Here is an 11,186-nt window from a genome sequence, read left to right as displayed (position 1 = left end):
ATCGCCTCAATGAGCCTGTGACAAGCAAACCCCCAGTCATTAAATCAGCTTGTGCACTCACCTTGTCCCCGTCCCTGAAGTCTCCAAGTGCTTCACAGTGATTCACAAACTTTTCTTCTTTGGCTTATTCAGCTGTTTTATGGGAAATTGCATAATGCTGGGGTTTTCCCCCCTGGATCACAACAAAAACAACAAGAAGTCTATCAACTTTTCCTATGAAATATAAAATGCCATTGGCTCAGTCAAAAGGGAGAAGCAAAGAATTTCTCCCTAACTGCAAGCTTTTTAAGCTGTTTCCACAAATATTGTATAAGATACAAAAAAAATTATTATGTTTGAAAGGATTGCCTTGAAATGCATAAAGTTAAATTTTCTATCAGGAAGGTACTGCAGTGGGAAAACTGATCCATTTCTCCATGTTGGGTTTATTTCCCAGCTTCAGAATAAAATTTGGTCAATAGTTGACAGCTTTACAAAAGAAGGCACAGCACCCTGCTCTGCCAGCAAGACCCGGAACCTAAAACAAAATGACATATCCAAATCCCAGACTTGGAAGCACCATCTCCCATGCTCACCTCCACTGGCCTTTCAGTGACTCCCATGCCCAGCTGCTCAGCACCAGGACTCAGTTAATAACTAAGCCCCTGGGAGCCAGAAACCGGGCTTGCTTTTGCACTGGATTTGGGAAAATAAACATGCTTTGGGCAAACCCAGCCACACCAGCTTCCTGCCTGGCAGCCTGGAGAGCGGTAGGCATGAAAACATGGCACAGGCTTTGGTGAGGCTGAGCCAACGCGCATGGAAGCCCAGCCTGCTGCCGCTTGCATCTTGACTGTTGTTGCCCAATGCAACACGCATGACACAACCCAGATCTTGGCTCATGGAGCCAGACTTGAAGGAACAAACATACCTTGTCACATTCCCCATCCAAGCACCGGTGTGGGGCCACCCCTTGCAGTGCAAGCTGTGTTTTTCCTTTTCCATGGGACCAGCCCCAGGACACAAACCTGAAGAAGAGACAACGTATGGCAGGAGTCTGCTCATTGCGGTGATGTCACCTCCTCGGGGAACTTGTTCCTCTACAAATCCCAATCCAGACTGGAGCTGAGCTCTCCCTTGATCATGCCGATGGAATCCGCCCACAGGATCAACAGGAGGTGGAGGGTGGGAAAACATATAAAGCTCCCTGAGAGCAGCTCTTCTTTACTGTCCCGGCTGCACGGATCTGCTCTCAGCATGAAGACGCTTCTGGTTGGGGTGCTGCTTGGCCTGGCATATGTGGAGTTGGGTAAGACCGCTGCATTCCCAACACTGCAGGGACCCCCTGGGAAATGCCTGGGAGGGGAGGGGAAAGGCATCAATGCAGAAAGACCTGCTAATCCCCAGGTAGGGGAAATAACGCCTTTATGTATTTAAGAAGGTCAATGGAGAGCGTGAATGGGGAAAAGGGATATGCATTCCTAAAGGGGAGAGACGTGATGCCTGATGGGAGAGCAATGCACATCGTTTGTATGCATAGGTGGTCGCCTGTCACCCGACCCTGCTCACACGGTACCCTGGGATGGAGGGGATCGACATGCTGCTTTGTAAGACTAAGGTGTGAATGACAGCCACATGGCACAGGGCAGTACAAGCTCTTAAGCTGCCAACTTGTCCCCTCAGGGATGGGATGACATATGTTCATCCTGAGCTCCTGCCGTCCCTAAAACCTCCCGGCTGGCTGCTGGAAGCTCTGAAAACCAGAGGATGAGGCTTCAGTATAGATATGGGCAAGGATATGAGAAATAACTCCAAGATAAGAGAAATAACTCCAAGGATTTTGGAAAGGTTCATTAAACAACCAGCTCTAGTGTTTTCACTAATTTCTAGAGACCAGGAAATTCTCCTGGGTCTGTTTAGGTTTGGTCTCTGATGGGTCTGGGCAAGCTGGTAGCAGGGTCTGGTCATGGCTGTGTTCTTACTCCATCTATTTGTGACCCGCTGCAAATATATCCTTGGCCTGGAACAGAGTCATCCTTGGGGTGACTCCAACCCAGTGGGTTTTAACCTACAGCCCATGGGCCCCAGAGATCTTCAGGCTGCTTTCATGGGACTCTGAAAGATCTCAGAGGAAAGGCAGCCTGGGCAGGGGTCGACCATCTCCATCTGGCGGCATGGCTACATGGAGATCATTCAAAGGGTTGCAAGTGGAAGAAGGCTGAAAGGCATACACCTTGCAATTCTTTATGCATGGAAGTGTTTTGGGTCTCTTCTTTAGGCTGCATTGCTTTTTTTGATCCCCCTACCCTCATTATTCCTTCCACCTGTCTCTAAAGCAAACCCAACTGCTGGCTGAAGGACATGCTTTGGGTCAAACCCACCACAGGGCTGAACCAGGACAGGTGCAGTTTCTTCTACACAGCTGATGCAATTTTTTACATTTCAGTACCCGCTGGGGTTTTTTTTCTTTCTTTCAAGATATGTCACAGGTGGTGTATTATGTGTTTCTTTTCCTCCTCCTGGGTCTAGTCCTGTCCTGGATTTAATGGGGTTGCTGAGGAACTAATGGAGCAGGTTTCCACCCAAAGGTCTCGGAGTGCTTTATGGAAACAGAGAGGCATCACCACCGTTTGCTTTATAGTTGAGATGGAGGCAGAAATGGCTTTGCTGGGATGACCCAGTGGGAGGCAGCTGGTCTAGGCACAGCTCTTGCAGCTGAGGAATATGTCTGTGACCATTCATCTTCCAGAGTTTTGATATCAAGGGGCAGAAGGTACTGTTGGACAGTGATGAACGGTGAATTATTGGCCTCAGATCAGGACACAGCACTGTCCTCTACTTTCAGTTCTTCTCTCCTGCTCTGGTCCTTATGGTTTTGAGTTTTCCTCTTCCACTGCAACCTTCCTACAAAACCAGTGTCCTCTGAGTGCCCCACCCAGTGCCAGTGAAAGACAAGGGGACTGAGGATTTTCTTCCTTAAACCTGCTCTTAACTGGAAGTAACTCCCCCAGAGTCCATGGCACTGCCCTGCTCAACCATGACAATGGTGAGGTTTGGAAACCAGCTCAATCCAAAGGCTGCAGATCAGTTTATCAGATGTTTTAAGCTAGCAGTGCTCCATCCATACATTAGCCAGTCTTACACACTCAGAAACATCCATATGCTTGCCAGATTGACAACGTTGTGTTTTCTCTCTCAGTGGGCACTACATGTTAAAATATAAAACAACCTCTCATGGATCATTTGGAAGGGAGGTCCCGAGGTCCTCAGCTCAGGTAAAAAGGGATGGCTCCACCGCACCTGTTTACAAAGGATATGGCCACATTAAAAAGTCCTTCCTACCTCTGCAAAGAGGACAAAGAAAGTTTTTGCATCGGGTAGGCTCTATTGCACAGCTGAATTTTCCAAAGGAGGTACTAAAAGAAGTAGATGCCCTGAAAATTCTTTCTAGAATCAGGCGGTCAAACAACTGCCTTCAAAAATGTTTATCCTTATCACAAAGTCCCAGAGGTTTCTCTCTAACAGCAGATGCTGCAGAACTATCACAAGAAAACATAGTCTCTCTGCAATTTTACCAGTAGATGGCAGTGGACACATTTGGGCGGTTCTTCAGCTGCCGTGTTGGTAGAAGGCAGGTAGGATAGAAACTATCAAGCCAGTCTGGTTTCTGTCATCAAGCCACACCAGCATGACCTCGAAAAATATGCGCACTTGCAGGCTGTGGACGGACAGGTCTCATACCGAGACTTTTGAGCAACTGCTGTGATCAATGCTTACATATGTAGAGGTGTCCCTCTGCCAGCAGGCAGCCAGCCAGAGCTTTATAGCATCATCTCTTTTAAAAAGCAGCAGTAGCCCCTGATTAAAGTGGGTTTTAGGCCACATTCAGCCCTTAGGATCTCTGATACAGCTCTGAAATTTAAATTCTGCTCTCAGTTACTAAGTTCTGCAGAAATCCCTCTAAACAAGCACGAAGGAGCTGTCACTGTGGGCGGAGGGATGGGGGAACTGCCAGTCTTTCAGTGCTGGTGAATGCTGCTTTCAACAGAAGGAGCTATTTTGCTCTGTGTTACAGCATTTCTTACAGAGGAGGCAAAGATCCTATCAAAGCTGCTCAAGCAATAGATCCCTCTAGATCCCTGCTCTTGGGCTGCTGAGCCCCCAAGGTAGTGATCATGCTCAACTCCTGCAACACCATCCTTGTCCTTTGGTGCTGGGGTTTGGTCTATCCCTCCTGACATATCCAAGCTTTGCCATTGCCTCCAGATATGCTTAGTTTCCAAGACCACTGCATCTTGCTCAAGGGGGGATGAAGCACTGACCGTCACATAGTCCCCACCACGGAGCAGAGAAACTGCAGACTTGCTGTCTGTCTTCGCTGCTGCGACCACCTCAGACCCATTCTGTTCCCTTCTGCAGCCCAGTCCTTACGATGTTACACGTGCAAGGAACCCACGGACATTGCTGAGTGCAAAACAGCCACCCTGTGCCCCCCGAAAGCCACTGTGTGCACAACAACACTGCACTCCGTAGACTCAGGTAAGTTTCATTGCTTGCTGTGAGTGCTCGTGGGCAGAGATCATAGAGTCATAGAATGGTTTAGGTTGGAAGGGACCTTAAAGATCACCTGGTTCCCACCTTCCTGTCATGGGCAGGGACACCTTCCACTAGATCAGGTTGCTCAAAGCCCCGTCCAACCTGGCCTTGAACACTTCCAGGGACGGGGCATCCACAGCTTCTCTGAGCAACCTCTTCCAGTGCCTCACCACCCTCACAGTGAAGAATTTCTTCCTAATATCTAATCTAAATCTACTGTTTTTCAGTTTAAAACCATTACCCCTCATCCTATCACTACACTCACTGTAGTCCCTCCCCCTATTTCCTGTAGGCCCCCTTTATTTAAAGTATTTACTAGAGGGCCGCTATAAGGTCTCCCCGGAGCCTTCTCTTCTCCAGGCTGAACAACCCCAACTCTCTGAACAACCCCAACTCTCTCAGCCTGTCTTCAGAGGAGAGGTTCTCCAGCCCCCTGATCATCTTTGTGGCCCTCCTCTGGACCTGTTCCAACAGGTCCATGTCTTTCTTCTACTGAAGACTCCAGAGCTGGATGCAGTACTCCAGGTGGGGGCTCACCAGAGCAGAGTAGAGGGGCAGAATTACCTCCCTCGACCTGCTGGCCACGCTTCCCTCTCCCCCTCCCAGTCCCAGTTTGGATTATCCTTTAACTTCTCTATAAGAATCCAGGTGGAGTTATCCAACTTTAGAGCGGGAAGGAGAGAAATCCATCACATTCAGAGCCTCATAGTGAAGTATACAGGACTCACTCTGCTTACTCTGTTTTGCCTTTCCTACCCCTATGCCCTTACGGACCCTGAACCTATAGATGTGTGCAAACATATCGCAGAAACCCAGGGGCTCTCTCCTTGTTTGTAGACACTTTCACCTAACACCAACTGTCTCACCAATGACCATGCTGGCGTGACACCAGTGCTTCTTGGCACTGCCACCTTCTAGGCAGAGCCATTGCAGGAGCAACTCACCTGAACAAAACAGACAGGGACTTGTGTCCCTCGTCCACGCTAGAATAAATTTGGAAGGAGGGAGAGAGGGAGTCAGCAGGGACAACTGGCGGACCTGTTCCTACAAAGAGCAGTCTGGATTACAGAGACCCATGGATTAGAGATGCTCAACACCCTATTTGCCTTTATGTACCTATAAACACTTTACTTTTAATCGTCCTCCATTGCACAAAGTCAGTGTTTCTCGATGCCAGCTGTCTGCACCTCCCTTTACCATTTTTTTTCTCTCTTATCCTTCTCCCCCTCTCCAATCTGCCTGTTTCAGGTTACCCTTTTTTCGGCAACATCACTGTGACCAGAAGCTGTGAGGAGGAATGCCTCTCCTATAATGGGATAGGGGCCACCAGACCCAAGACATGCTGCTACACCGACCTCTGCACCGATGACACCAGGAGCAGTAATGGGGTGGCAAGCAGCTCTGCAACGCTGGGTCTGATGGCCATGGTTGTTGGCACACTCCTCCAGTGCACTCTGTAACGTCGCAAGTGCCCATGCTCCAGCCAAAACATCCCCACCTCTCTCTCTGCCAAGCTGCCTCATGAATTTTTAGATGCCTTGGGAATAACTTTCTTCGTTGATGTGCGGCTTCACCCATCTTCAATGCTGCGAATTCAAGTGGATTCAAGCCAAGAGTTTGGGAACCGGGACCTAAAGCCCTCAAATTTCCAGTTTCCAGCTGCTAAGCAGATGTTCCTCACCTTCAGCTGCTTCTGGTCCTCAGGACCCACGTCTCCTCCTACACCTTTCCTCTGTGGGGAGCAGTAGTGGATCAAGCGCTGCAGCTCTGCGCAGCAGGAGGGACTGGGCAGTGCCATCAAGACTGGTGTTCTGGCGTCATCCTCGGCAAGAGCAGGGGCTGTACGCACACTGGATGCCGACAGTGCTTTTTTCCCAGGTCTCCTCAAGCTCCCACACAACCTGTGCCTGTGTGCCTTTATTAAATCCCTGTGCGCAACCCCCAAAAAATCGTGCAACCCTCCACCAGGAGCTTGACTTACTTTCTTTCCACTTTTGGTGCCATCTCCTGAGTCAGAGCAGCAGATGGATGTTGGTCCCCACTTACTAGCTGCTCAGCAGAGTGTGGCTTGCGATTGCAGAGACCTGGCACTTAATTCTGTCTAGAATAAGCTACGGAATGAGTTCAGAAGGGCTCAGCCTTCATGTGTTGAGATGGAATGTACTTCTGGAAAGCTCAAAACATGCCCTGGACTAACAGGCCAGGGCAGGTTAGACCTGCAAAAGCAAATCTGGGAGTTGGGCTAGACAAAACCCTCAGCAGCCCCTTTGCCTGAGCTCGGGTTGCAATCAGAGCTCCTGGATTTCCCTTCCCAGATGTTCTACAGACCACTTCAAGCAACTTCTTCCGTTATTCTGCCCTCCCCCGTCCCTTCACAGCAGGGGCTGCAGGAAAGGAAAAGTAACGGTTAACCCAGACCCTCACCTCTGGGAAAAGCCAATGGCTTTACTCACACCAGTTAACAGCGCTACTAGGTCCCAGCTGGGGATTTGCTCCATTCTCCCTCGGAGCAGCTCTAAGATTGATTTTGATGCACTGCCTGCTATAAAACCAGATGGAATGGAAGCAGATACAAATGAGCCGGGCATGCCCAGCTCACAGCCTTCTCCAGTGGGGGAGAGCCGGGAACTTGCCATTTGCTCTGTTCCTATTGCCAGGGCTCGTCCAGGGGAGCAGGAGGCAACCTGCAAGAGCAAGGACAGAGTGGAGCATGGGTACATCCCGTGCACCTTCCTTTTGTGTTCATGCTGTCCCTGCAACCTCCTCTGTGGCAAGGTCTATTTTTTCTCCATTTTTTTTTCTCCATTTTTTTCCATTTTCCACTCTGTTTCCATAAGACACCAGCCAGGAAACCAAAGGAATAAGCAGGGGGGCTCTTTTTATTCATTGCACAGAGGTAATTGTTTCTCAAGGTCTGTCTCAGTACCATTTGCAAGAGAACTTTGACAAGGCATTGCATTCCTTGGCAGAGGGCCCCGTGCAAGCCTGGGGCTCAGGAGGATGATGAGCCCCTGTGTTCTGGAGGTGAAATGCTCTGTGCTTCACTAAAACAGTGACAGCTTCCCTGAAACAACCTTGCAATGCTGAGGTCTGCAGGGGAAAAATGCCATTGAGAGGATAACGATTGGGAGTTACTCAAATACTGATATTACACCCACCCTTGCAGACATAGAGCACCAGCTTCTGCTTCCTACTCGTCTGTTCTCTGTTTCCCTGCTTCAAAAACAGTCTGATGTGTCAGGCCAGAAGCAAACCACCATCACTGCCATCCTTAGATCAGATGCCCTTTTCTATTCTGGGTTCAAGCTCTGGAGTAAGTCACTGTCCCCAGTGGCCTTTCCATGCTGGCTGCAGGGTCCTGTGCTGTGCTAACACGGGCTGAACTTTCCTCCATCTATTGCATGTGCAGATGGGGCAGGGTCTGGATACAGAGGAACTGGAAGGGTGAGGGTTCCCTTCTGGGTGAGAATCTAGCAAATAAAGTTGGAACCTCCAGTTTTCAGCCTGCAGCATCTTTCTTGTGCGCTCAGCCTTCACCCAGGAAGGGAGCGTGGGGCAGCAAGGGCTGCAGGGAGGACATGTCTCTGGCTGGTTTCCTGCAGCTCCCCAAATGCCCTGTGCCAGAGAGGGGAAAAGCTACGGAAGGGGACAAGCAAGGGAATGCAAAAATACTCCTTAGAAGAGCTAGATTTAAGGCTATCCCCGCTGGAAGAGGTGGGGGAGAAGGGTGGCAGAAGGGTAAAGTACCATCCAGCAGTTACAGGAGGCTCATCTAGGGCATGCACAGAGAGAACTGGGGGTTTTCTTAGTGCAGCTTCTCTTGCTGCAGGCAAAGAGAAAGCAGCTGAGCTCAGCACAGCAAGGCAAGCAGGCGGCTGGGAGCAACCACTCAGAGTCCGCTCTGTGCTGCAAAGATGCTGCGGGTGGGGACCACCGCCCTCCTTGTGTCACTGGTGCTGGCTGTGAGCATCCTGTATCACACTGCACTGCAGATCTCCTGTCACCTACGACTTGCCTGTTAATATGGCTCCATCACCAGAGCAGCGAGCTTCTACTGTGGCCGAAACAGAGTCAAAGGCAGAGTTTAGCTTCAAAGCACTTGTAATATGTTCCTAGATTAGGCGAGGTGGAAAGTCCCTCACACGGAGTGTCAGGGGTACAAAATGTACTTTTGCATTAATATTCATCAGTTCACACAGTGTTAGCCATAAGCCGTGGGCTGAACAGTCGTCACTGGGAGCCCTTGCAAAGTTTCATTTGCTGCTGCTTTGGTTATTGCTTTTATTTATTCTTGTTATTTGGTCCCTAGGAGTTAAACCCAGCAAGCACTACTGCCCCAGCAAATGCAGGACACTGCCAGGGGATTCAAAGGAGTTGGCCGACTTTTGCGTCACTGGGTCGAGTGGACATACAGAGGGAGAAGTTTAAATATAGGCTGAATAAAATAGAACAGAGAAAGATGTGTCTCCAAAGGGCCATAAAAAGACTAGCAGCCTCTCGGCCCTGCAAGATGAGGCTTCGCAGCAGGCGGCATCCAGTGCTGCTGTTGCTGTGTTGAAGGATTTTACCCGCCCTTCTGGGGGCTTGTTCTTCCCAGCAGTCATTCTGTGCACGTCCAGAGACTTTATCTCCAAATGTGAGGGCACTCCTCAGTGCCTTATGCTTTATCTGGCCAAGAAGCTGCCTTTTCCATCACCTTCCAGCCCTTCTGCAAATGTGGGGCAGCCCTACAGATGCACAACCCTACAGATGTGCAGCCCTGATTTGCATCACCTTCTTTCAGCTGCAAATCTGCAAACACTTTCATCCATCTAGAAATTAAAGAGTAAAGCATGACAGAGACTAAACTTTCAGGGTGGTGCTTGCCGACCCACGTTGGTGAGGATATTCAAACTGGCATACCCTGTTGAGTCCCACCTCCAGCCAACCATCATGGCGATATGTCTGCCTTGTGTGGCCTTTCCTTGTGGGCTCCACGAGCCTTGGTGGTGGAGTGGATATTTCAAAGAATAGTTCCTCCTCTGGAAACACAGTGCACAACCAGCCTTGGCTTGGACTGGATCAGGACCCAGGTTCAATCCTGCTGCTTTGACTTGAGCAAGATTCCCACAAAAGCATCGCTGGTGCTGTGGGAGAGCAAAGCTACACAAACAGCATGATTAATATGTAGAGGATCGGGGTTTCCAGCACGGATCACAGCAGGACACTGGTCACATCATGTGTAGCCGTGAGTGGTGGTAGTTATCCTGGCATGCCTTGATTGCAGGCTGGCTCAAGCTGCAAGGTGGGAAACACCAGGGGCTGTTTTGCTGCTTGAGTTCTTTCAATTTTATATATTTTGTCTTCTTTGGGAGGGAGAGGGAGGGGAAAAACCATACAGCCCTCTTGGAAGGTGCATTAATCCAGGTGGGCATGAAAGGAAAAGAGACAAGACAAGGGCAGAAATTATTGCAAAACGCCAAGAGAAGAAAAAAGAAGGGGATATTTTTGCAGTCCAGACATTTAATGTAAAACAGAGCTCTGATGTAATCAAATACAGAAAGAACTTGTAGTTCTTGCTAAAAATACGTATCTAGAATATAAATATACATTAGCATGTGGCTGCAAGGCTTATGGAGATATCTGCCACAGTCTTATATTTACAGATAGGGATTTAAATGTTTAATACTGCACATTCAAAAGAAAGTCACTTCATCTGAAGTAGTTATTAATTATAGAATGCGCTTGGCAGGACTGAAGTGCAGCAGGAGTGATATCATTTTCAATATCACTCCCAAATTATTTCTCGTCTAAAACCTATCATGTGCACTTTTTTTTTTCTTCTTAAAATAGATCTATTTTTCCATATTAAGCCTTGGATGACTTGGAACTGCTGCCTCCGACACGTCGGCACATCCTCTCTCGGCTATCTTCATTGCTCTCCTGCACGACTCTCGCATCCCTAATTCCAGAGGAATACAAATCCGAAGCCTCTTTATTCAGTATGGCCCCAGGTCTGAGAACAAGACAAATCCCCTAAAAATGAGGTGAAAGGAAACTTTAGGGTTTCTGAAGCAGATATGTTGAGGGGCAGGGAGGCAAGCACAGCATCATGGTTGGTATCTCGATTTAGCAAAGTCATTTAGGGTCACTTGAACTCGAGAGGGATGCTCAGAGTATTGCAAAAGGATGGGGCAGATGGCCTGCGTGTGCATTAACTGCCTTCACTGCATGCCTTCATCCCCATTCCCTAGAGCTCCAGTCTACAGTTTGCCACGAGGTTTTAAAAAACACAAGGTGTGTCAATTAATCATTCTGTGCCCTATCTGAGGCTGGGCTGGATCCTGATCCCCTTTCCCCAGTCAGTCCCTATTAAACAGATGGGTATTGTCACACATGGGTAGCTCCAGGCACGGTCCTGCAACACATCTTTAGTGCCAACTGAGCTTTAAGTTTCTGAATACACTTAGTAAATGTGGGTAAGGACATTGTGCCTTGGGGTGAACCAATTCTGCACTAGTCCCTTGTGGGCATATTGCTGAAATCCACACAGATCCACAATGTTAAAGGCAACCAAAAGCCATAGCATATGAAACCCATGGGTCAGAATCCCAAAAATCTAACTCAGTCAT

General features: G+C 48.8%; 1 protein-coding gene across 1 annotated transcript; it reads left to right on the top strand.

The window, feature by feature from the left end:
• The first annotated feature begins 1,236 nt into the window (after positions 1-1,236).
• LOC127013866 (secreted Ly-6/uPAR-related protein 1-like) lies at positions 1,237-6,035 on the top strand. Its single transcript, XM_050892924.1, has 3 exons — positions 1,237-1,288; positions 4,399-4,518; positions 5,824-6,035. The coding sequence occupies exons 1-3, from the start codon at positions 1,237-1,239 to the stop codon at positions 6,033-6,035; spliced, it is 384 nt and encodes a 127-aa protein (XP_050748881.1).
• The last annotated feature ends 5,151 nt before the right edge of the window (positions 6,036-11,186 follow it).

The sequence above is a fragment of the Gymnogyps californianus genome, chromosome 2, assembly GCF_018139145.2.
Source record: "Gymnogyps californianus isolate 813 chromosome 2, ASM1813914v2, whole genome shotgun sequence".
Classification (NCBI taxonomy): domain Eukaryota; kingdom Metazoa; phylum Chordata; class Aves; order Accipitriformes; family Cathartidae; genus Gymnogyps; species Gymnogyps californianus.
The sequence above is the reverse complement of the archived record's forward strand: the minus strand, read 5'-3'. Positions and strand labels throughout refer to the sequence as shown.